We start from the raw sequence: 25,624 nt of genomic DNA, 5'->3' as shown, positions 1-25,624 counted from the left end.
CCCTGTTTGTCCACCTATGCATCCATTTGTCCCAAAATGGACCTCATCTGCCATTTATCCATCCAGCCATGTATTGTTCATCCCAATACAGTCCCATCCATCCATCCATCCATCCATCCATCCATCCATCCATCCACCCTTGTTTTCACACCTCCTTCCCTCCATCTGCCCTTGCTATCCCTCAGTTCTCTTCAGGATTCTCCCATGGTGGGGGTGGGGTGCAGACCTCCTCAATGCAGAGATGCTCCTGGTGATGTCCCAGTGCTCATGAACAGGGATTTCTGAATCCCTGGCTTTGCTCTGGCTGTACCTGGTGGGTTGGGGCTTCCAGCTATGCGTGTAGGACTGGGGAAATGGCAAGGAATCTTCACCAAATAGGGGCTTCCTGGTGGTTTCTGTGGATCTCTCCTCTTACAGGAGACCCTTCTTGTCTGCAGGTCTCCAGAAATGTGGCATCAGAGCTTTGGACTTCTAGAAAAATCCTACGCCTATGACGGTGAGCTGAGGATCAGAGAGCTGAGGGACATCTGGGGGATGGGGGATGCTCCCAAAGTGGGACAAAGAAAGGAGAAGGATAGGCAGCCTTAGGGGGAAATACCTGGGCTGGACCTTCCCAGAGTGAAACAAGGAATGGCCAAGAGCTCTACAGGAAACAGGTGGGGAACAGAGGTCTGGAGAAAAAGGGAGACTGGGGGGCGGGGGGCAGACACTGTTCCATGGCAGGCTCACACTAGACCCTCACCTAGTCTCGGTTTCCAGGGTGGGAACAGCCACGTACTTGAAGCAGTCCCAACCACCTCCTTGTGTCATTCATGTTGCTGATGGACAGGTTGCATCTCTCCCAACAGCAACGGGATCCTTTTTGCTGGGGAAGGAGCTCCACATACCCCTGTGCACAGTGCCTCTGTGTAGTGCTGTGGTGGATGTTGCTATCCAGGATTATGTGGCTGACGTGGCCTCTGAACTCATCTACCAGAACAAGAGTCAGATCTCCAGAGAAGTCCTCTTTGCCTTCCCCCTGGGCCCCCACATGGCCATCTACTCCTTCCAGGCCCGCAGTGAGGATGCCAAGGTCCAGGCCATGCTGCGGGATGAGGTACCAGCATCCAGGGATGAATGGGCGAACTGCCAGAGGGGCATGGGATGAGCAGCCCATGGCCTGCCTGGCGATCAGCTCTCTGTCCCTCCCTTTGCCACCCAGGCCCAGCAGCTGCACGAGGCTACAGGAGGCTGGGAGAATCTGGAATACCTTCAGGATCAGTCTAAGTATCCGGGCGAGGTGTTTGCCTGCTTCCTGGGCACCCTGTCGCCTGGCAGGGAGGTGGTTGTGACCTTGCGCTATGTCCAAGAGCTGCCACGGGAGCCAGATGGAGCAGCCCATTTTGTGCTGCCACCCACACTGCATCCCCACACACTCCTGTATGGTGAGTGACCCCACGAGGAACCTGCCCTCGCAGTCACACACCCCACAGAAGGGTCACAGACTCCCCCCGTGCTTTACGAACAGACGCGATGCAACTTCCCTTTGCACCCACAGGGGGACCCACATTTTTCCCCCATGCAGCCCCCGGACAGGTCCACGTATGCTTCCTTGTGCCCCATGAAGGGATCCACACCTCCCACACACATTTCCCATGAACGGACTCATGCACCCCTCCATACGCCTTACTGACAACCCCCAATTCTCTCCATATGTCCTATATATGGATGCCAGGTCCTGCCCCCGCCCCACCCCTGCAGGGAGAGCCTTTGCCCTCCCCAGTGCCATGTTTCTCCTTGCAGCCTGGAATTGTCTCACTAGCAAGCTGCCCTACAGCCTGCTGCTCACCGCTAGCCTGCAGTCACCCCGTGGAGTGGCCAATGTCCAGGCCAACTTCCCCCTCACCCCTTTGACCTACACTGCCCAGGACCGCAGCACTGCACAGGTATGCCCTCCTGAGTGCCAGGATCCCGGGGGCAGCTGAGCGGGGCTGTCACCACTGAGAAAAAGGGGATGCACTGAGATCAGTGCCTGTGCTCCTGGCCCAATGCTGGGTCTGGTCCCCTCCTCCTGTGTATGATCAGGCACCCTTCTCCAGGTCTCACTGGCTGGCAGCCCCCCAAGTCACCATGATTTGGAGCTGCTGGTGTATTTTGGAGACCCTGCTGCAGTCAGTGCCGTGGTGGAGAAGGGAGACCCTGGGGCCCCTCCAGGTGAGTGCAGCTGGGGAGGGAAGATGGGGGCAGCTCTGGGTTGCAGGAGGCATTGGGGCACAGGGAGACACTGGGGATTGTGGGGGCCAAGATATCATTGGGCACTGGGATGGGAATGGGAGGCATTCAGATGGGATAGTTTGGGTCCTGGGGCTCCAGCATGGGGTGCTGGGGACACCGTGGTGAGGTATCAGATATAGCAGCACGCGTATGGGAAGTTCTGTGCTAGGACTCACTGGGGAGCTGTATTGGAGGCACTGGACTGGAATACATGGGGCACTGGGCTGTGCAATTGCTGGACAGTACCGTAGGGTATTGAGGCACCAGTATGGGGCGTCACAGGCTCTGAGGTGGAGGAAGCTGAAAGCACAATGAGAATCAGAACCAGGAGGAGGAGGAGGTCCCTATCTGGCCTTCATCCCACCCCATTCCTCCTCCAGGCTCCCTGCTTGGTGATCCCATGGTGTTGGTGACGCTGGCACCCAGCATCCCTGAGGCAGTGCCTGGGCAGTGCCAGTCTGGAGAGTTCATCTTCCTCCTGGACACCACTTTTCTTGAGCATGCACAGGTAGCCCTGCAGAGCAGGGACCAGGATGGGGTGGAGGAGCAGGTTGATGGAGAGTGGGCCAGGGCAGGCATTTGCGGAGGGACAGAGATGTGAGTGGGAACTGGTAGGGCCTGAAATGGTCTTGAAATATCTCGAGTGCCCAGGGGAGTTCAAGGCACTGGCTCCGATCATCTAGGGGAGTTTAGGAGGACCAGACTATGGGCAAAGGTATGCCCCACCAAGTGCCTCCCAAGACCTGCCTGCTGTGTCTTTCCACAGGACTCCCTGCTCTTCCTTCTCAAAAGCCTGCCCCTGGGCTGCTACTTCAACATCTACTGCTATGGAGAAACATCTGTGGGCATCTACCCGTGAGCAAATGTGGGGCAGGCTGGGTGCTATGGGGCTGGATGAGGTGCTGGTGGGGAAGGCTGGGTACAAAATGCAGGGGCATGGTTGGGCGCTGTGGGGCTGGAACGGGTGCTCTGGGGCAGGGTTAGGTGCTGGAGGGCAGGTGTGCGTGCTCTGAAATCGGCTGGTTGGTATGGGGCAAGGTTGGGTGCTGGAGGGCACGACTGGGTACTGTAGGGCAGGGCTGGATTCTGGGGACGGGATCTTTGTGGCATTATGGGATAGCACCTCTTGGGTTATGCTGAGCAGAGTCTCGTAGGAACTAGAAGCCAGGTCTCTTCAAGAACTCTTATGGGGCAGGGACTTGCAGAGGACCCGAGGGCAGAGCTGTGGCAAGTGCTATGGGGCAGGGTCTCAGAGAGCTCTAGGGCCAGCATAGAGCAATGTGCTCTCCAAACATGCCATGCTCTCTGCAGGCAAAGTGTTGAATATACTCAGGACAACGTGACCGAGGCCGTGCGGCGCATCCCCTCTCCCGGATCCCGTCTGGGTGACACCAATCTGCTGGGAACCCTCCGCTCAATCTACAATACCCCCCGCCCCCGCGGGCATATGCGCCAGGTCTGGGTGCAGGGTCATGGAGGGGTGGAGGAACGGGTGTCCCAGGAGGAGAGAGAGGACACAGGAGTGTGGGTGGGAGGAGCCACCCAAAGCACAGGGCGGTCACAAGGGAACAAGAAGGACAGTGTGGGGTGTGGGGGAATGGAGAAGTGGGTCTATATCTTTGGGGGTTTCTGTCCCTGAGTGGATAGCTCTCCCCGGGGTAGTCTGTCTACAGGGGGTCTCTCTCCTGGGCCCCTCTCTCCATTTCAGGGGCCTGCTCTCCCCATTTTGGGGTTCCTGTGCAGGGCCCCACTATTCAAGTCCCCTGTCTCCCAGCTCTTCATCTTCATGGCTGGGCTACCCCCTGACAAGGAAGCCATCGCAGCTGAGGTCTGCCGTCACCGCAACAGCCACCGGTAATGGGAACTCCCTGCCCCCAGTCCTCCAGTCTCCCTTTGATTGTCCAGTCATTTCCATCCCTGATGAGGGCCCCTGTTCACCAGTGCCTGTCCCAGTCCTTGGGCCCCTCCAGTGTCCCAAAGACCCTTCCCACTCTGCACAGCTCTCCAGTGCCAAGCCCCAATGTGGGAATATTTGCTTACTACTCCCACCACCAAGGCACCCTTCACAGAGTGCGCAGGGAGACTGAGGCACAGGGCTTGTACACCCTGATGTGCCCCCAAGCTCTGCCCCAGCCCCACTAGGCTGACCCCAGCCCTGCCCCAAGTCCCAGCTCTTCTCTGCCAGCTGCACGACTAAGCCCAGCTCCAACCCCAGTCCCTGCCTCACTCCCTGCTCTTCCTCCTGCCCCCTTGTTCTGCACCCCAGCTTTGTTCCCCCAGCTTTAAATCCAGCCTGTGTTCTCCAGCTCTATCCCAACATCCTTGCACCCACCTCTGGCTCTCATTTCTGACACTTTCCCCTGCTTCCCCCATAGGTGTTTCTCCTTCTGCTTCTCCAAGGACAGCGCTGCCCTGGCTACGGCCCTGGCCAGGGAGACAGGGGGTGAAGCTACCTACGTCTCCTCTGACAACAGTATGACAGTTGTGGTAGGAACCCAGGAGCCCTGGCAGGTCCCCCTCTATTCCACAGACACACTGACTTCCAAGTACGCCGGCACCTGGACTGCCCACACACAGTAGTCGAGACCCAGCTGCCCCAGGAACCCAGGCACTGAGGCTTCCCCTGACTCTGCTCCACCACCCCACCCCACCGAGAAGCCAGGTGCCCAGGCTGTGCCCCACTATAGACCTGACTGTGCCCAGGGAACCCAGCTGGAGCAGGCTACCCCACACATTCCCCTGTCCCCAGGGAACCCCGACACCAGGGGCCATGGGCTGAACCCTGGTGGAGCTGCGAACTGTGGTGTCCTGCCCTCTGTCCCCAGGTGTTGAAGTGCCTGAGGAGGGCCCTCAAGCCAGCAGCTGAGGGAGTCTCTCTGAGCTGGACCCTGCCCCGTGGCCTGGAGGTGGAGGTGCTGGGGGGCACCCCTCAGTGCATCGTTCAGGGTCAACACAGCCTCCTCTACGCCCAGATCCATGGACAGGCAGAGGTGAGAGCTGGGACTACAGTCACCCCCAGTTACCTCCCAATAGCCTCCCAGTAACCACCAGTAATCTTTCAGTAACTTCCTAATATCCCCCAGTAACCATCTTGTGTCCCCAGTAACCTCCAGTAGCTTCCCATGCGTTCCCAGGATATGACGGTGGCCAAGGGGGTCATGACCTTGCAGTACCGCCTGGACGGCCAGGATGTCACTCACACGATTGAATTCCCACTGTGCCCACAAGGAGATGGCCGGTGAGAGCCTGTCCCAAGGGAAGATGCGTGCATCCCCTCATTTCTAACATGGACTCCAGCTGGGGGGGGCCCAGGTAGCTTATGCATTCCCACCTACCACACACAACCCCAAACTGGCAGAGAATCCAGGTGTCCAAGCATGCCCTCCTTCCCTGCTTTGACCCCACAGCGGTAGGACCCAGGAACCTGGGCATCACTTCCCTCCAGACAGACGAGGACCCAGGCATCCAGGTTTCCCCTCTGTCCATCCTCACCCCCGAAGGGAGAGAACCCAGGTGTCCAGGCTCTCTCTCTGTCCACCTTTCCCCAGCATGCAGACGAGCCAGGCGGTCAGGCCTCACCCCTCTCTGTCCCCAGGCTGGCTGGGCATCGTCTGGCCGCAAGATGCTTGCTGAAGAGGTTGTTGCCAGAGGCTGCGAGTGGGTCCGGGGACGAACCAAGGCATCGCGCGGTTGAGATCAGCCTCACTTCGGGGATCATCTGCCCCTTTACCAGCTATGTGGGGGTTCGCACATCACAGAGGGTCACCTGGTACCGAGGTAAGGAAAGACACTTGCAGAAAGAGCTGGTGGGGCAGCTCCATGGGATGTTCTCATTCCACTGGAGCTGGAACCCCAGCCACAGGCCACCCCCAGTCTCACGGGGCAGGCCCCATCACCACCAGGTGCTTCTTTCCCACGCGCTTAATTCAGCCCCTTTCCCTGTTTGCCCTCGAAGGGCCCCTGGCACTGTTGCCACCCCGCCGGTCACTCATCCCCTGCCAGATCGTTGAGCTTCGTGGCTCCAGTAGAGTCTCTTCCTGCTATCCTAGGACCATCTGGGTCCCACCTGGCTGGCTGACAGCAGTGTGTCAGTCATGGCTTGCCCTCCGTCGACTCGCCCATGGCATTGCTGCCCTGCCCCAGCGGGGGGCTTGCTCAAAAGGTATGGGGTAATCTAATGTCTGATAGGAGGGTTACGCTGCCATGTCTTGCCCATGGCGTGGAAACCAATGAATTTTGCCTTTAACCCTTCCCTTAGTTACCCTTAAACCTGCAAGTCCTTCAGCGAATACGAGACCCAGCTCAGGGAAACGAGGGAGGGGACAAGGACGGTGCTGGATCATAAATGCACATTTGGATAAGATGTGTTGGGGGGCTATCATGAGAGGACTTGGGACATGGCTGGGCAGGAATGCCAGGAGAAGAGGCAATGGTCAAAGTTGGGGGTGAGTTAGGGGTGTCCAGAAAGGTCTGCGGGTGGGAGTGCTTTGGGGACATGCAGGAAGGAGCTTAGAGTGCAGGTAGCTGCCGAAAGAAGAGCAGAGATAATGTTCTGGGGCATTGCAACCGAGCAGTAGAGAGGGGTCAGCTTCCTGTGATTCTCCCTCCTGTTCACATCTTCTCCCACAGCATGTAAACCACCAGCACCATCTATTTCTTCTCTCGAGTATGTGGATCCCACGGAATTTGTTTTGCGCTCTCCAATTTTTGGGCCTTGGTTAACCAAAGCCTTTGCTGAGTGCCAGGAGCTGGTGGTGCTGCAGAATGTAGATGGCTCCTGGGCCCTCAGCTCAGGCTTGGCCTCTGTGCTGGAAATGGATGAGGCTGAAATCAAGGGAAAGATGCCTGGTGAGGTAAGGGGAGAACCTCTTATGGTGGCAGCGTGTCATCCTGGGGCAGTGGGAACCCCTTGGCTGGTGGCAACACTGGCATTCCAAGGGCAGCCAGAGGGGAATGAAGGGATCAGAAACCAGAAGCCACAAAGGAAGGGGTGGGAAGCAGTGAGGGGGCAGGGAGGATGCCTGAGTCATTGTTCTCCTACAGGTCATGGAGCCAAGCGTCTGGGCCACAGTGCTGGCTGTGACCTGGCTGCACAGAAACGACAAGGATTATCAAGGCCTCTGTGAGTTGCTGGAGGCCAAGGCTGTGACCTGGCTGTGCAGCCAAGCTGGTGAGTCTTGAGGGTCCTTTTCCTGCTGATCCCCACAGCACAGCCTCCTCCCTTCTCTCTCCAGTGGGACCTGCCTCACCCCTTCACAGGACCACAATTTCCTGGGGGCAGTTGAAGGAGTCCTGTGTCCCCTTTCTCCTTTCCATCTGTGGACTCTCCCTCCTGCCTGACTCCCCTAGTGCCCCTGTCTCTCCCTGATTGCAGTGTCCCAGCTGGACAAGTGCCTGGAGGCAGCCAACACCCTCCTTGGGAGCAGCGTGGAGCCAAGTGTCTTCAGGCTCTGAGCTCATCACATGCTTTGTGCTAGAGACCAGCAGCACCTGCAGAGCTAAAAAGGCCCAGAAAGTAGAGCCTAAATTCACCTACCATGCTGGGATACCACTCCTGCTACCAGCTGGGGTCTTACGTTACAGATGAATTCTCACTGCTTATGTCTTCTACTAGTTGGGCTGAACCTGTGCCATGCTGAGCTCCTCAAGAGAAAAGCTCTAGTTCAGAGCCTCCAGCGTGTCTGGTTTGGGCAGGGGTAGGAATGGGAAGGAAGCATCACATTCCCCAGTGGCTGCCCTTCCCAAATTAGGCTTTGGCAAAATGGGCTACTGGCGTCCACAAAGATGGCGCTTAGGGACATCGTTTAGTGGTGGACTTGGTAGTGTTAGGTTAACGGTTGGACTCGGTGATCTCAAGGGTCTTTTCCAACCCAAATGATTCTATGATTCTATGGTTTCTGTCTTGACAAGAGAGTGCTGTGCACACCAGAGAAGATGAGTGTTTAGAGGTGTCAACAGCAGGCACAACAGCAGTGGCTCCCAGTGAAGGACTCCTGCTGCACCCCACTTGCTGACCTCTTTGCTTTACCCCGAAAGACCAGGCTGTGTCAGGAACTCCCATATCTGCATTGCCATGTAAAACAGTGGTTTTGGAAGTAAAACTCTCATCTACATCAGAGCCAGCCCACCATAATGTCCAAGAGAGCTCATGTGGGGCGAGGTTGATTTGAAAACTGCCAGCATGTTGGAGGTAGAACTGCAGGAGCTGTGATCAGCAAACCAGTCGTGCAATGTACTCCCTCCTGCCCCAGGGCCCTGAATTCGTGGGTCTCAGCCCATGTTGGCAAAGTCTCTGATTCATTTTCCAATAAACGGTGAATCTTCTGTAAGCCAAAAGGTGTGACATAGCCTTTATTTCAGTTGGGCCCATGATCCTTCCTTGCAGGGGAGTCACCAGGAGGGGCATGAAAGGACGTCGCTTCCCAGAGAGCTGTGGATTGCAATACAGTACATAAGGTGCTGCCATTGCTCTTGGGAGAGCACAGACCTGTTCTAGGTTAGCAAGACAAGAGCTGAGGACTTGCCAGGCTTTTTCTAGACTTCTTTTAGCTTGAACTTATTTCAGCTTGATCTTAGCGGTAGCGGCTGTAGCAACACTTCACCCAGCAGATAGATGGCTGATGTCTAACTTATCTTAGCTGCAACAGAAAAGGTGTCAGGTGATTAATGTCCAACTTGGTTTTAGCTTTAACTTTTTAACTCCGTTGGAGCATGCGACTCTGAAAATAAATGCTGTTCTCCCTTTAAGCTTCACCTCTGCTGTCTGGAGCAGACACAGCACAAATGTCTGTGTGCACTGGCCACCCTCTCCTGCCCTGGAGGTCAGTGGGGAGACAGTGTCACCAACAGTGACAGAGGGGTCACCTTCGCCAGAGATGCAAACGGGATGGGACTGAGCGGAATGTGCCCTCCCACTCTCCTTGGGGTGTAGAAGGAGGAAAGAAGGGCATTGGGGACCTCACATTTTGGAGAGGTGAATCACGACTGTGAGGAAAATACCGGTAGCTCAGCTTACTTCAGCCACCAACAAATGCATTGTTGACCCAGGGAGAGGTTTTGGCTTCTTCCCTCCAAGAGACTCCCAAGGGTGACTCATCTGATCATAGTTTGTTGGTCTCCATGGCCTGGAGGGGATACCAGACTCTGGTTCTTTCTCCCCATTGACCATTGGCAGAGGCTGAAAAGGCAACCTCAGTCACCCACAGCTGCCTAATTCTGAAGGAGTCAATCCCATTATGGTCTTCTGCAGGATGTGAGCTGAATCCCCTTTCCGGAGCCTCACTGGGCTCTGCTGCATCAGCTTGGAAAAGCCTGTGCTTGTTGTCCCACCTCAGTTTCTCTTTTTCTCAGAGCAGGCTGAAATGCTTTGGAGGTCTGGGGAGGGACAGCCATTGCCTGAGGTGTTGAAACAGTTTGCACCAGCTCAGAGCTTTCATCCTCCACAGGGATACCCTTATGCAGTGCTCCCTCCCTGAAATCCCAAGGGAGACACCCTCCAGGACACTGATTATTTCCGTAACACTAGGAAATGGCAGTCAGGTGCTTCAGGCCCAGAGCTCCAGCTATGGAAGGAAGAGTGAAAAAGCTCCTTCTGTTGGCCTTCCTGTGAGATAAGGGTTTTCAGAGAGAATAGGGAGGGAAGTGATATGGGGCAGAACAGGTGACACCCAGACCTGAGTCTTCCTTCCCAGGCACCACCACAGGAAAAGTCATCACTTCATGCTGAAGATTAGAGGGAAGTGCCATGTTTGCTGAGGCACATCTGGACTCTTCTGATTTAATCAGTGGTCTTTACATAGTGAAAACAAGAGGCGAAGATGTGTGGTTTAGTTCTGCCCTTTCCTGGATGTCTTTCTCCTGCTTACCCCTTCTGAAATTCTAGAGAGCATGGCTCTGGGACTTGAGTTAAAGCTGTGCTGCTGTGGTGTTGGACCCAGCCCTGGGACACTCACACACCTCAGGTGAGGTGCTGGAGCAGCTTGGCAAGAGTATAGGCCAAGGTGGCCAATACTTCTCACTTCATCTCCCACTGGGCTGTTCCATAAGACACTCCCTCTCTCATTGTAACCTGGGTTTTCACCTCACTCCTTCAGGTTTTTAACACTTAACTCTCATCCATTTGCCCAGGAGATTTGGAAACTCTTCATTCACAGTGTTCAGTGGGGGAATCTCTCCTAATTCCACGTGTCATCAGCATTTACAGACACAATTCATCCCAGCCTGGGAGAAAGGTGTATTAGAGTTTGAGTGCATCACTTTTTTGAGCAGCCTATTCATCCCAGGATTTCTATGGACCACCTAGGTGCTTTCATTCACCATCTCCATCTCCCTGTAAAGGCTCGAAAGTCATGGGGAGGAAATCAGCAGGGACATCATTGTGCTTATCCACAGTGCTGGGAAAACCCTAGGATGCAGAGGGTTCTGTTCCTCAAGTGTGGACTTGCCCTGAGCACGCACTCAGGCTCGTAATGGGTGCTTACCACAAGCATGCACTGGATGATGCTCCTTCCCCACTTCACCCTCTGTTCACTCAGCCTCTTACTGGCAACACTGAGCACAGAGCCCCAAAACCACAGCTGAAAGCTCAGAGGTACTCAATACCTGCAGTGCCTGTTCTTCTACTGACAGGAGAGAGGGCATCTGATGTGATATGACATCAGTTGTGTGATTTCCTCGGTTATTGGGGAGGAAAGTGTAAAGCTGTATGTCGTGGTTTAACCCCAGCCGGCAAATAAACCCCAGGCAGCTGCTCAGTCACGCCCCTCCCCCCCCCCCCCCCCCGGTAGGATAGGGGAGAGAATCGGGAGGGCACAAGTAGGAAAACTCCCGGGTTGAGATAAAAACAGTTTAATAATTGAAATAAAACAAAGTAGAACAGTAATAATAACAATGAGAGCAACAACAATAGCAGAATATACAAAGCAGGCAATGCACAATGCAACTGCTCACCGACCGCCAACTGCGTGTCACGAATGGGGGCGAGCCCCCCCGCCCTGTTTTTATACTGATGTCCTGGTTTCAGCTGGGATAGGGTTAAATTTCTTCCTAGTGCTGTGTTTTGGATTTAGTATGAGGAGAATGTTGATAACACACGGATGTTTTCAGTTGTTGCTAAGTGCCCTCCTAGTCCAAGGACAGCTCCCGTGCCTACTGACTGAGCTAGGTACACAAGATGGGAGGGAACATAATCAGGACAGCCAGCCCAGCTGGCCAATGGGGTATTCCATACCATGTGACGTCATGCTCAGTATATGAATGGTAGGCGTGATCCAGGAAGTACCGATCGCTACTTGGTTATCGGTCAGCGTGGGTGGTAAGCAATTGTATTGCGTATCACTCATTTTGTATATTTTATCATTGTCATTATTATTTTCCCTTATTTTTCCCTGTTCTATTAAACTGTCTTTATCTCAACCCACGAGTTTTTCTCACTCCTACCCTTCCGATTCTCTCCCCGTCCCACTTTGGGGCGGGGGGAGTGAGCAAGCGGCTGTGTGGTATTTGGCTGCCTGCCAGATTAAACCACGACAACTGAGCATGATGTCACATGGTATAGAATACCCCACTGGCCAGCTGGATCAACCACCCCAGCTGTGCTCCCTCCCCACAGCTTCCCCTGCACGTGGCAGGGCATGGGAGGCTGAAAAGAGGAACAAAAAGTCCCCAGTGCAGGCACCACCCAGCAACAACCAAAGCATCAATGGGCCATCAAGGCTCCGCTCACACCAAACCCAAACCACAGCACCCACCCCAAGCTACTGGGAAGAAAGTTAACTCTGTCCCAGCCGGAACCAGGACACTGTATTAGCCAGTGAGGAAAGAAACTGTGACTATAAGAAGTATATGTGTAGAGATCTGTGATACCTGACATAGATTGTGGCATGTGGTTATGATAATCACAGCAACAGCAGGTGCATTTATATCAGTTATGTTTGTTTAAATTTGCCGGTCTGTGTCTACAATGTAGCTGCGATATGATTAACTCTGACAACTGGCGGTGGATACCTATCAAAAACGGAGCCAGCCAGCCATGGTCACTATTAGCAGTGTAGTGCTGTAGTTATGCAGGCACTTTCAGATGCCTTAGGACAAGCACTCTCAGATCCCTGAGAGCTACCAACCTGCTGAGGTCCACAAGACCTGCGTACTGGCCCTTAGAGCTCAGGGCACGGGGGTTTCAAGATCACCCCACCCGACATGTTGAGGTGGCCTGGAGAAGACCTTTGCCTCCTAGTCTGCACTAGGAGGTGCTGATTTGCTATGGTCCCAGTAAGACAAGCACTCTGGCCCTGTAAGCTATCTTTTAAAATGCTATTTATCAAAGCTAACTCTATGAAGAAAGAGAGGATCATACAGAAAATGTTATGTCCCTTCAGATGCTGGGAACACCAAGCTGTAAAGCATCAGCTGGGTCTCCAACCAGGGTGCAGCACACCGCACAGATCCCGTGCGTGGAAGGGTCACTCAAGCTACTGGAGGATTTTCTTCAAGGAAAACAATGGTATTCATCATTTCTACTGTCAAACAGAAAGGACGTTCACATGTTCACATGAGAACTTCTTGCTGCACTTTCAGACACAGGCAAGGACAGGCAGGAGCCGTAATCGCCAGCGCCGAGCATGCGCTGCCTGTGGGCTCCTCCGTTAGAAGGAGCTGCTGAGGTTGTCCTGCGGCCGGGGCATTTGTGCAGCGCAGCCCAGCCTGACGGTCACGCCCTGCGTGCAGCACGGCACGGCACGGCACGGCACGGCACGGCACGGCACAGGCCTGAGCCTCCTCCGGCTAACTGTTATGTGCGCCACAAACTCCTTGACATGCAACCATCTTCGGTCAGGATCGCTACACCTCCACAGCAGTTTGTTAGATGGTGGGGTCTTCACTGATGCCTTTCCTGCTAATCTCACCCCTCGACCTTTCAGCTGGCCTTTTATCCCCCCTAAATTCAATGACCTGTGGCTTTCTGGACTTCCTCAGTTTCTCCAGACAGGCTGTTGTTTATTGTGCCAGTTAAGTCAGTTCTGTCTTCCTGAAGAGTCAGCTCTGAGACTGACCCCGAGTCACTTTGTTCTTGTTCTGCAGCTGTCCTATCAGTGATGTTATTGAAGTAGCCATCCTATTGATGCAGTAGGTACAGTCTGTTACAGTACCTATTATTCCATACTGCCGGTAATTCTAAACAATGAAGACTTGTTGCTTAGAAGTTAGGTAACTAGCAGGTGTGGTGTTTGCAGGTGTGTAGAATTGTAGTCTAAATCGTGTATCCTAGAAGCATTGTTAGACTCTAGTGAAGAGTAACCTTGGAAACGAGAACCATAAACAAACCTGGTCCGGACGTGGCTCGGAGACAAACCTCAACCTTATAAGGAAAGAAAGGAACAGGTTCATGAAGAGTTCACTGCCCTGCCGAGACGCTCAAGGAGACTCTAAAGGCTTTAGTGCGCATGTGTCTAGGATGATGTAATATTATAATTAGTTCCCGGAAATTTAAGGAATATGTAAAAGAGAATCTTAAAATAAGTATGAGAAGCATGGATATAAACAGAAAGGTAACTAGACCAGGTGTGCTTGATTTGTGGCAAGTCCACCGAGCACCCAGGCCTGAATAAAACAATCTCTCTCCTGAGCGTGTGGAATTGGTCACTTGCACGCCGGGCACGAATCCGCTTTTCAGACAACGCTATGATGTAATAATTAGCTAGATATGCTCATGCAGCAATTCAGCAAGCAATGCTAGCTTCTGTCTCACCATACACAAAGCTCAGTATACTTGTGCTGGCCCCCCTTCCACTTACTGTGGATCTGAGATTTAAATCTCCTCCTAGACACTAAGTTGTCTTTCTCCTGCTGATAGCAAAAGGAACTCTGTCCTTGACACCTGTGAAGGACATATTGGGGATAAGTTGAGGCATAGTCATTGGGCTGTTGAAGACTGAGCAAATGCCCATTCCCTTTTTATTCCATTGAGAGTAGTAGGTACCTTCCTGGGGCAACTCATCTGTGTGGTGGAAAGGAGTGCTCCTAGGACGAGCTCTCTCCAAGAACCCGTTCCTCTTCTTGCACTAAGCGTGGAGCCCCTAAAGGGAACATGAATACAGCCTGATGTGCGCAAAACACTGCTTGCTCTCTGGTAACATTTTCTTTCACAAACATTCCCTCTCTCATAGGTGCCCTTTCTGACAAGACGGGAAAAGAAAGACCAAGGACACTGCATGGAGAAAGGGGAAAGGGAAAAACAGACGTCACCGAGAGAGTTTTTCCTGATGGGATTCGGGAAAGCACCTGATTCCAGGTGCCTCTCTTCCTCCTCTCTCTCATTGTCTGTGCAGAGACTGTGCTTGGGAACATCTTCATTGTTCTGCTGGTGGCGACACACCAGCATCTCCACAGCCCAATGTATTTCTTTCCAGCAAATTTGAGCAGCTTGGAGACCTGCTATACTTCCATCAACCTGCCCAGGCTGCTGGCCAACTTCCTGACTGGGGATGGACCCACCTCTGCTCAGGACTGTATGGCTCAGCTCTATTTCTTTGGATCTCTTGCAGTGTCCAAGTGTTACCTGCTGGCCACCATGTCCTCCAACCAGTACTTGGCCATACAAGCATGATGAACTAGAAAGTGGTTTTCCCACTGGCAGCTGGCTCGTGGCTTGGGGGAATGACTAGTTCCACCGTCATCACATACTTCTCAAACCAGTTGAAGTTTTTGTGGCCCCAGCCCAATTGACCGCTTCTGTGATTTGACCTCTTTGCTGGAGCTCTCCTGTAGTGACACCAGGCTGCTGCAATGTCCATCCGAGATGTAGTCTTGCCATTTTTGTTCACTTGCGCACCCTATGTCTGCATTACAGATGCCATCCTGAGGATGCCATCGAGCATGGGGGAGCAGAAGGCCTTCTCCACCATGTGTGAGAAGTGAAAGCCTTCTCACACATCACTGTGGTCAGCATTTTCTAAGGGACACTTCTTCCTGTCGATTTGCTGCCTGGGACACCCCCACTGAGAAACCTGAACAAAACACTCCTAGTTCTCCTCAAAAGTGTAGGGGTGATGTGGAGGGAATATATTATGTACCAGGCATATCTCTGGAGGTGTCTGGCTTTCAGGACACTTTTAGAAAGGCCGTGGGGGAGAGGGAAGAATTCCTTTCAGAAACATGACTCTTCCCTAAAGGGTAGTGGAAGAAAATGTCTTTGCCTTATTCCTTTGAGGTAAAGAGAACATTCTTGCATGTGGGAACTGTGTACACAGGAACTATAATCTTCCTGCATAAGATACCAGTAAAGACCGTCCAGAAAGCTACTGGGGGTAATCAGGCGTGTGCATCTTGAAAACCAGCAGTTTCAGCAATCTGGCAGTGCTCCTTGTAGAGACTCCTGCTCCAGATGTGTGCTCTGAACTACAGGTTTTGGGGTTGTGCTGGATGTGGTGGACTTAAAAAGACCTTTTAAGACTTTCAGGGCAGAATCTTTTTAAATTATCCACCACGATGCATGCAGTCCACTGCAGGTGATTCCCAGGAGGCTGTCAATCCCAGTACCATGGGATAATTCATGCATGGGCCTTTTTGCTTCCACTTCAGATGGGACAAAACAGATCTCAGATCATATTCCTGTGAAAAACTGAATGCCCTAGGGGCCCAGAGAAATGGGACAGGGGTCACCTTCCAGGACACCAGGGTCTTCTGAGATGCCCTGAAAAAACCTGATACCCAAGGTAACGACAATGTCCCTCTGAGCTGGCTGGCAGCAAGAGAAAGCTGAAGACCGAACTGGTGATGGGTCTCGCCAAACGCCAACTCCCTGTCTAGCCTGTCGAACTTTCAGGAGTACCAAGTACTGGAGGGGCACATATCTCATTTGCATACAGATAACACAGGGTATTAAAGGTCCTTGAGGTGGGAAGGGGAGGCTGCATTTTTCACTGTTCTGCTGTCTCACACGCTCTTTGATTTACTGACATGTTCCTACATGTCAGGATGGGAAAATTGCTGATAAGAGATCTATTTCGGTCTGAGACCTGTCAAAACTAAACCATTAGTGGGAGCAACGGGGAGGGACAAAAAGGCTGATTAATCGTCCCGGAGTGCTTACGTGTTCTGTTGGCAATCCAACTATCAGCTGGTCATCTCTCCTGGTGCTGATAACAGTACTTGTAAAAAGTGCCTGTTGGGCTGTGATTGTCTTTATGCGCCTTGCATATCAAGAAGAGAGAAAAAGCAGCATCCTTAATATAAATGCAGCTGGTAGGAGCAGGGGTTCATCATCCAACCCTTTGTCTGGGTCTGAGGTAAATGTTGAGTCTCCGTTGGTGTTTTTGAGGGCTGTCTCTCTGCTGTGGGCTGACTGTGGTCAGAGCTGGGGGCTTTCTCCTGTGTGAAGAAGAAAAAGGGGCTGCTTTAAAACCCTGGGTGTTTGGGACAGGAAGAAGGATTTCAAGCATGTGACCCAAGGGTAGTGAGACAAATATCTGAGAGAAACCTGATCAATGGTTTGTGAAACTCTTTGACAACAAAATTAATGGGATCAGGCTTGGGGGTGGGAAGGAAAAACTTGCAGGAGCCAGAACTCTTTGGAATTCTGTTCTTGCAGATGGAAATGTTTGGAACTTCAGATGGAAGCTGCTGTAGCTGAGCTAGAGCAAAACCAAAATGAGAAACAGTTCTGCATGAAAACTTTTATTTCAGTTTGAACCAGGATTGTTCTGTTGTAACAAAAATCCCTAGTTCTGTGCTGAATCGAAACAAGCTGTTGCTTTTTGTTATGAACATGGGTGGTTTGCTTAAATAAGCACCCGAAGGCTAATTCAATCTTTATCATATCATTAATGCTCCCCTCCCTTGCATATGTCTGTATGCAGCTATCTTCCTTTGTTTCTGCATATCTGTGCAGTTATGTACATGAAACACCCTCCTGGCCCATCCTGTCTGCTGCTCAGCTGTGTTCTCTGTTCATAATCACCCAACAACCGCCACTTGTCCCCAGTGAAAATAGCTTCATTATTTTCTTTCTCTTAGCAGTGAAGGAATATAATTTTTTAACTCCCAGTGGAAGCTTTCAACTTTGGTGTCAAACAAATTTCAGAACATTTACTGAGCCCGTCACCCATGCCCTCCCATTCAGATCAAGTGGATGTGCTCCTTCCTTGTCAAAGGACTTCCTTAGCGAGAGTTAGGGGGAGATAAAGAGGCATGTGGGACAGAGAGCTTCATTAGTGATAAAAACAGCCTAAAGTTTGTTGAGTTAATTCAGGAATGAAGCTGCCATTATGGTATGGCAGTATGCTTCAGAAAGAGTTCTCAGACAGTTAGTTCTGGGTGTTCTGTTCCCACAAGTCTTCTGCAGTCACTCTACTATCTTATCAGCAGTTGTTACCAAACCCATCTTACCCAGAGGAGGCTGTGTAGACTTGCTCACAAATTTTAATCATCATTGCCATCCAAAATGAAAAGAAACGCAGGGGAACAAAATATGGATCCTTATATTCATCGAATCCATAGAGCTGACATACTCTGCAACAGCTGATTCATCAGGTCTGTCTGAGAATTTGGGGCTCTTTTCATGACTCTCTACAAGAGTTTAATTTTTGTTACTGGTTAAGATACTCTGGTTTTCCATGCTGATTTATCCATTAGGCTGCTTTTCAAAGTTCTGCAGGCCCTTTACACCGTTTAAGTGATCCATTTTCCCCCTGAAGATTTCATGTTGGATGAGCTGAGTTAATTGCTCCTTCCCAGCCAATAGTCTTTGCACAGTAATGGGCTTTATTAAATGCCTCTGAATGTGCAATGGAACTACCTGAATATCTTCCCTCAGTCTGGAGCTACTCAGCTTGCTTAACAACAGCACATAGAGAGGTTTAATTATATGCTGAGTATAGGCATTGCTGACAGGTATTTATCTCCCTTCCCTCCTCAGAAGATATTTGTTATTTGGGATGATGATTTTAACATTGGTGGCTTTTTCACAAATGTGAATATCTTCCTTCCATTTTTGTGTTTTCATTATTCAGAGAACCATTGGTGGCTACTGAAGGTAATCCAGGCCCTAAAGAGACCGAGGCATGTGAGTATTATACTCTAAGTGGTTTAGGACAAGAAAAAGAAAATATTTCAGAACAATCTGCTGTCCAAGAAATTTAGACTGTTTGCTCGTATGAGTAATTAGATTGCATGATAGAAATCAGGGTGAAGAGAGACAGGGTATGTTGACAATAATGTATTAGTAAGATATTCCTATCCTAAAGCAGGGAGGGGCAGAAACTTGAATGCTTTTTAAAATGTGCTTAGCAAGGGAAGATCATGACTTCTACTCTCAAGTCAACTTAATGCTTATTTTGATAAGTAGGAATGAAAGGACAGCAGATCATTTGTACTTTTTTTTTTTAATAAAACCGAATACATGAGCAATTAATAGGTTTAGAATGTGACTGTCATGCTCTTTCTTTCATTTAGGACTGCTTGACAACAACCTGTGAGGATGAAAAAAACCAAGGTAACAAAAAACTGGTGACATAAATCTTCATAAAGTAGAGATTTAAAATATTTTCTGCATAATCTATTTTTTTTCCTTGGAAAGAGAGTGAATTCTTACATAAAGCTATGGTCAGGACAGACTTATGAAGGCTTTGTATATGCAAAAGGCGATATACATTTCATCTCTGTTCAAACAATAACATTTTTGGAGAACTATTGCCATCCAGCTCTCCTGTGTTCTGCTATGGACAACCGATGGAGAAACGCCTATGGTAAGAGGTAGTTCATGTTGCCTACGTCCGGATGGGGTTAATCACTTTTTGGCAGTACTCTGAGCTTCAAAGTAGGAGCCTAGATTAATTTTGACTAGACATCCATCTTTTAGAGGACATAAATTACGGTCATGTCTCCCACCCTTAGAAATGTAACTGGTAGAGGGAATATTACCAGTATATATCACTGTCAATCATAAATTCTTCAGTCTTCCATACAGTCTTCCAGTATAAGAGAGATCACTTTTTCAACTGAAAAAGTAACTGAGAAATTAAGCAGTAAAACTATTATAAGGATCTCAAACCCTCTGGTTTCTTTAAAATATATATTAAAATCAATTTTAAAATGTCTCTTACATATATATATTTATATACATACCTATATGCGCATACACATGTATATCTCTATATTTCCTCTTCCCTACTCACATAGAAAGAAACTTTGATCACTCCTTTACTTGCCATATTTATTAATGCAGAAATATACAAAGTGGAAGCAGAGGATGGAAAACCAGACTTTTGTGACTGAATTTATTCTTCTCGGTTTCCCCAGCCTTCAAAGGGTTCATGTTTTGGTCTTTGTGGGAGTCTTGGTCATCTACATTTTGACTGTCACTGGGAATGTCATCATCATCACCACAGTGGTGAATGACAACACTCTCCACAAACCCATGTATTTCTTCCTTGGAAATCTGTCATTTCTGGGAATCATCTATATCTCGGCCACTGCACCCAAGTTTTTGGCCTGTCTTGTGGAGGTCAAGAAGTCTATCAGCATAGCTGGGTGCAAAGCCCAAGCCTTCTCCTTCTTTTTCCTTGGTACTACTGAGCTTTTCCTCCTCACAGCCATGTCCTTTGACCGATACATAGCAATATGCAACCCTCTCCACTACACCACCATCATGAGTGGAAAACTGTGTGCTCAGCTCTCGTTTGGCTCTTGGATGGGTGGCCTTATGACTGTCTTTGTGCAAACTATTCTGGTGTTCAGACTGCCATTCTGTGGCCCCAATGTCATCAATCACTTCTACTGTGACGTTGGGCCAATGCTGAAGCTGGCTTGCACTGACACCCGCCATATTGAATGGCTCATTTTTGTTGGTGCTATATTGCTTCTGTTTAGCACTTCCTTCTTGACTGTCATCTCCTACTTCGCCATCATTTTGACCATATTGAGGATCCCATCTACTTCTGGGAGACGGAAAGCTTTCTCCACCTGCATTGCTCATCTGACTGTAGTCATCATGCTTTATGGGGCGGTCATATTCATTTACGTCAGGCCAAGAGGGCATGCCTCACTAAGTATGAACAAAGTGGTGTCCCTTCTGAACACCCTTGTTACGCCAATGCTGAACCCTTTCATTTATACTTTGAGGAACAAAGAGGTAAAGACTGCCTTGAAAAAATCACTGACTAGAAATAAAATATTTGAGGTTAAAGAATGAGGACTAAAATGTTGACTTTTCTGCAGGCTCCTGTAGCAAACTGATTCTAGAAACCCCTTTGGGAAGTACACATATCAATAATTTTTGTAAAGAAGGCAGATGATTTAGATTATGATTAGGCAGGCAGGAATACTGCCTCCTGAATGTGTGATCTGTGGACAATATTTGACTTACATACTTGGTTGCCTGTTCTTCCACTTCTTTATTCTGAGATTATGCTTCCAAGTCTTTTCCAAAGATTCATTATTTTCATTATCCACCAAAGCAAAAAATAAAAAGAAGAGGGCTCTCTGCCATTTCCTGTATTTATTTGTTACTATGAAAGAGACGTTTTATGATTACAAAATTTAATTCTTCTAAAATAAAGAGACTGAGGGGTTTGTGTTCCTGTTTGTTGTGGCTCCATTGATCTTTAACGTAGCAAAATCAGCGTAGGTCAGCATAAGCAATCCTACTTGTTATTTATGTTCTGCATCATTTAAGTGATCTATGTGATTGATACACAATGCCTCCCTAATTTCTGACATGATTATCCTAATCAAGAATATTGATTCTCTCATTGCTTCAACTGATTGTCTGTGTCATTTGAAACGTATGATTTCCTTTAATTAATCCTTGTTTGAACTAAAACAAAGATTTATAGAGAATGTTTCCTGTATGGTTAGACTAATCTCGGCTAAAGGGTGGGTATCCTCATTTAGATAGTCACCTTAGTCTCTCTTGTCAGTTCACCTTTGAATGACAAACTCAGCTGGTATTCACTGGCTCAATGGCTTCTCATAAGGAAGTAATTTTAGGGAATTCTGGCCTTTTATCCTCAAGTAAATCAGAATTTCTTTGAGAAGGAAAAAAACCCTCCTAAGGGTTTTTCTATGGATTTCTATCCTTGAAAACCTCCCACTCAGTAGGTAGCAACCATGAAGAGTCATTGAAAGTGTCAACCTTACCAGATGTGTTAGAAATGTAGACATTGCGGTAAATGCTGACCTCAGACCTTGCCTCTTTCAGTGTAATAAAATGATTGCTGCCAGGATAGGTGCTTTAAGAGGGCGTGCAGAAGGGAGTAAGCGTGGGCTTATAGGCAAGAGTATGTACTGTTTGCAACACAGGAAAGTAAAGGGGTGGAGGAATGGGCTTGCTTGTATGGTTGTTTTTATTTTGAGGAATAATAATTTGAAAAAAAAATGTTCTTTTAAAGTAGTGGTAAAACACACAGAAATCTGTTACAGGAAAAGGCAGGGAAATCAGACTCATGTGCATGGACAGACCTGTTCAGAGACATCAGCATAAACCTACCAGATGTGATTTTAGTGGCCCTATTTATCTCATTGACAATGTTTCCCCAGAAAAATTATGAAGGCAAGGTGGAAAACCAGACCACCCTGAGGGAACTAACCCTTTTGTAGTTCATAAGCATGTGGGAACTCCAGGCTTTCCTTTTAACAATCCTACTGACCACTCCTGTTTTAACCCTGGTATCACCTTCATCATCTGGATTGATACATGTTAGGGGATGTTATAAGCAGCCACCACCTCCAGCAGCTCCACAGCCTGGTGATTCCTCCTGCCCGGCCACTAGAGCCAAGCTTAGTGACCCGGGGTCTCCATCCCAGGTCAATGGCCATGGCTGCTGCTTTCCTCTTTGCAGGCTCAACCAGTAGTGAGGCTCAGTGTGTACCCCAGAGACACGTGGTCACACATGTACACATGCAGAAGGACACTGACACGACCGGTCAGACAGACTGCCACAACCAAGGTGCTGCCATCAACACCACCGACACACAGGACCCACATAACACACAAGTGCAGACACCCATGTCCCCACCGCCTCTGGGGTTGTCAGAGACAGGCGGCCACTAGTGCAGGTACACACACGACTCTCTCAGGGTTCACAAGCCACATGGACATTTGCAGGTGCCCTGAGCATTGGCACAGCCCCTCTGTTCTCCTGGTACCCTGCCCAGGTCCTGGCCCTCTGACCCGCCCCATGGGTCCCCTACTTGCCGGCTGGTCCAGCTTGATGCTCCCTGCAAACACGCAGCACTCACCCAGTCGTCCCCCTGGCACCTCACACTCCACCCAGGTACCAGCACCAACCCCCTGCCCAGCTGATACCCCTGCCCGGAGCTGGGGCTCCTGCTAACCGGCTGGTCCAGCTTTAAGTTTTCTGGTGAACACACACACCCTCCACACACACGCACTTTGGGGAAGATACAGATACTCACCCCCCGCAGCAGCCAGCACCAGGCACATGGGCTGTCACCTGCGTTCCCGCTTGTGGCGGGTTGACCCTGGCTGGACACCACGTGCCCACCAAAGCCGCTCTATCACTCCCCCTCCTCAGCTGGACAGGGGCGAGAAAATATAATGAAAGGTTCGTGGGTCGAAGTAAGGACAGGGAGAGATCACTGCCCAATTACCTTCACGGCAAAACAGGCTCGACTTGGGGAAATTAGTTTCATTTATTACCAATCAAATCAGAGTAGGATAATGAGAAATAAAACCAAATCCTAAAAACACCTTCCCCCCACCCCTCCCTTCTTCCAGGGCTCAGCGTCACTCCTGATTTTCTCTACCTCCTTCCCCCGCAGTGGCACAGAGGGACAGGGAATGGAGGTTGCGGTCAGTTCATCACACGGTGTTTCTACCTCTCCTTCCTCCTCAGGGAGAGGACTCCTCATCCTCTTCCCCTGCTCCAGCGTGGGGTCCCTCCCACGGGAGACAGTCCTCCATGAACTGCTGCAATGTAAGTCCTTCCCACAGGCTACAGTTCTTCACGAACTGCTCCTGCGTGGGTCCTTTCCACGGGGTGCAGTCCTTCAGGAACAGACTGCTCCAGCATGGGTCCCCCACGGGGTCACAAGTCCTGCCAGCAAACTTGCTTCAGCGTGGGCTCCTCTCTCCATGGGTCCACAAGCCCTGCCAGGACCCTGCTCCAGCGTGGGCTTCCCACGGGGTCACAGCCTCCTTCGGGTGCATCCACCTGCTCCAGCATGGGGTCCTCCACGGGCTGCAGGTCGATATCTGCTCCACCGTTAACCTCCATGGGCTGCAGAGGGACAGCCTGCATCACCATGGTCTTCACCACGGGCTGCAGGGGAATCTCTGCTCTGGTGCCTTCTCCTTCTTCCCTGACCTTGGTGTCTGCAGAGTTGTTTCTCCTGGCCAGTGGTGGGTCCATCTTGGAGCCGGCTGGCATCAGCTTTATCAGACATGGGGGAAGCTTCTAGCAGCTTCTCATAGAAGCCACCCCTGTAGCCCCCCACTCCCAAAACCTTGCCACGCAAACCCTATACACCGCTCCAGCTGCCGGTGCTGAACCCCTCACTCGCTTCACTCACGCCATCCCCCCAGGAAATGGTTTTAGGATACACACTGTTCCTGCCCCAGCAGCTGGCAGCTGAGAGCCCCACTGCCTCCAGCAGCTGGCACCGAGACCCCGCTCGCTCTGGTAGCTGCACTGGGATCCCACTGGCTCCAGTAGCTGACACCAGAGGTCAGAGGCTGCCACAATCCCAGTCTGACTTCAGTAGCTGGCATCAAATTCACACACGCTGGTAGCTGGCACTTAGTCCCTGCAGCACACGGACACACAGGGCGTAGAGTGAGATTATGCAGGGAGAGTTATGAAAAGATTTAATAAGAAGGCAGGACAGACTGCGGTGATCAAGTGCAGAGCTCAGCCAGACCAGCAGTGACTGGCCCAGGTTGACACCCGACCAGCCTCTTCTATACCCCTTTCCTGCCTACCCCCCTCTTTGTTGCTTCCAGTTCCCCTGCACATCTTCTCCAGACTAAATAACCTCAGTTCCCTCAGCCGCTCCCCATCAGACTTGTGCTCCAGACCCTTCACCAGCTTCGTTGCCCTCCTCTGGACATGCTCCAGCACCTCAGTGTCCTTCTTGGAGTGAGGGGCCCAAAACTGAACACAGTATTCGAGGCGTGGCCTCACCAGTGCCGAGTACAGGGGCACGATCACCTCCCTGCTCCTGCTGGCCACACTATTCCTAATACAGGCCAGGATGCCGTTGGCCTTCTTGGCTACCTGGGCACACTGCCGGCTCATGTTCAGCTGGCTGTCAACCAGCACCCCCAGGTCCCTTTCCTCTGGGCAGCTTTCCAGCCACTCTTCCCCAAGCCTGTAGCATTGCCTGGGGTTGTTGTGGCCCAAGTGCAGGACCTTGGCCTTGTTGAACCTCATACAGTTGGCCTCGGCCCATCGATCCAGCCTGTCCAGGTCCCTCTGCAGAGCCTTCCTACCCTCCAGCAGATCAACACTCCCGCCCAGCTTGGTGTCGTCTGCAAACTGACTGAGGGAGCACTCGATCCCCTCGTCCAGATCATTGATAAAGGTATTGAACAGGACCGGCCCCAATAGGGAGCCCTGGGGAACACCGCTCGTGACCGGCCGCCAACTGGATTTAACTCCGTTGACCACAACTCTCTGGGCTCGGCCGTCCAGCCAGTTTTTTACCCAGCGAAGAGTGCACCTGTCTAGGCCGTGAGCCGCCATCTTCTCTAGGAGAATGCTGTGGGAGACAGTGTCAAAGGCTTTACTGAAGTCCAGGTAGACCACATCCACAGCCTTTCCCTCATCCACGAGGCGGGTCACCTGGTCATAGAAGGAGATGAGGTTGGTCAAGCAGGACCTGCCTTCCATGAACCCATGCTGGCTGGGCCTGATCCCCTGGTTGTCCTGCTCATGTCTTGTGAGCGCCCTCAAGACGAAATGCTCCATAATCTTCCCTGGCACTGAGGTCAGGCCCATAGTTTCCCGGATCCTCCTTCTGGCCCTTCTTGTATTTGGGCGTCACATTGGCAAGCCTCCTGTCGTCCGGGACCTCCCCAGTTAACCAGGATTGCTGGTAAATGATGGAGAGTGGCTTGGCAAGCTCCTCCGCCAGCTCCCTCAGTACCCTCGGCTGGATGCTGTCCGGCCCCATAGACTTGTGAGTGTCCAGGTGGCGTAGCAGGTCATTAACTGCTTCCTCTTGGATTATGGGGGGTTTATCCTGCTCGCCGTCCCTATCTTCCAGCTCAGGGGCCTCAATACCCTGAGGATAACTGCTCTGATTATTAAAGGCTGAGGCAAAGAAGGCATTAAGTACCTCAACCTTATCCTCGTCCTCGGTGGCAATGTTCCCCCCTGCACCCAATAAAGGATGGAAAGTCTCCTTGGCTCTT

General features: G+C 50.9%; 2 protein-coding genes across 2 annotated transcripts; both read left to right on the top strand.

Moving 5' to 3' along the window:
• The first annotated feature begins 447 nt into the window (after positions 1 to 447).
• LOC142092065 (von Willebrand factor A domain-containing protein 5A-like) lies at positions 448 to 8,585 on the top strand. The gene is made up of 17 exons (XM_075171802.1): positions 448 to 496; positions 849 to 1,096; positions 1,202 to 1,424; positions 1,783 to 1,925; positions 2,079 to 2,193; positions 2,634 to 2,761; positions 3,020 to 3,108; positions 3,565 to 3,709; positions 4,028 to 4,107; positions 4,629 to 4,740; positions 5,079 to 5,243; positions 5,388 to 5,491; positions 5,849 to 6,030; positions 6,209 to 6,415; positions 6,883 to 7,106; positions 7,297 to 7,423; positions 7,628 to 8,585. The coding sequence occupies exons 1-17, from the start codon at positions 448 to 450 to the stop codon at positions 7,705 to 7,707; spliced, it is 2,421 nt and encodes an 806-aa protein (XP_075027903.1). The 3' UTR covers positions 7,708 to 8,585.
• Positions 8,586 to 19,498: 10,913 nt separating this feature from the next.
• LOC142091690 (olfactory receptor 6X1-like) lies at positions 19,499 to 20,440 on the top strand. Its single transcript, XM_075171077.1, has one exon. It carries the CDS (start codon positions 19,499 to 19,501, stop codon positions 20,438 to 20,440), a length of 942 nt encoding a protein of 313 aa, XP_075027178.1.
• Positions 20,441 to 25,624: the final 5,184 nt, after the last annotated feature.

This window comes from Calonectris borealis, chromosome 22 (assembly GCF_964195595.1).
Source record: "Calonectris borealis chromosome 22, bCalBor7.hap1.2, whole genome shotgun sequence".
Classification (NCBI taxonomy): domain Eukaryota; kingdom Metazoa; phylum Chordata; class Aves; order Procellariiformes; family Procellariidae; genus Calonectris; species Calonectris borealis.
This window is presented reverse-complemented; position numbering and strand designations above follow the sequence as displayed.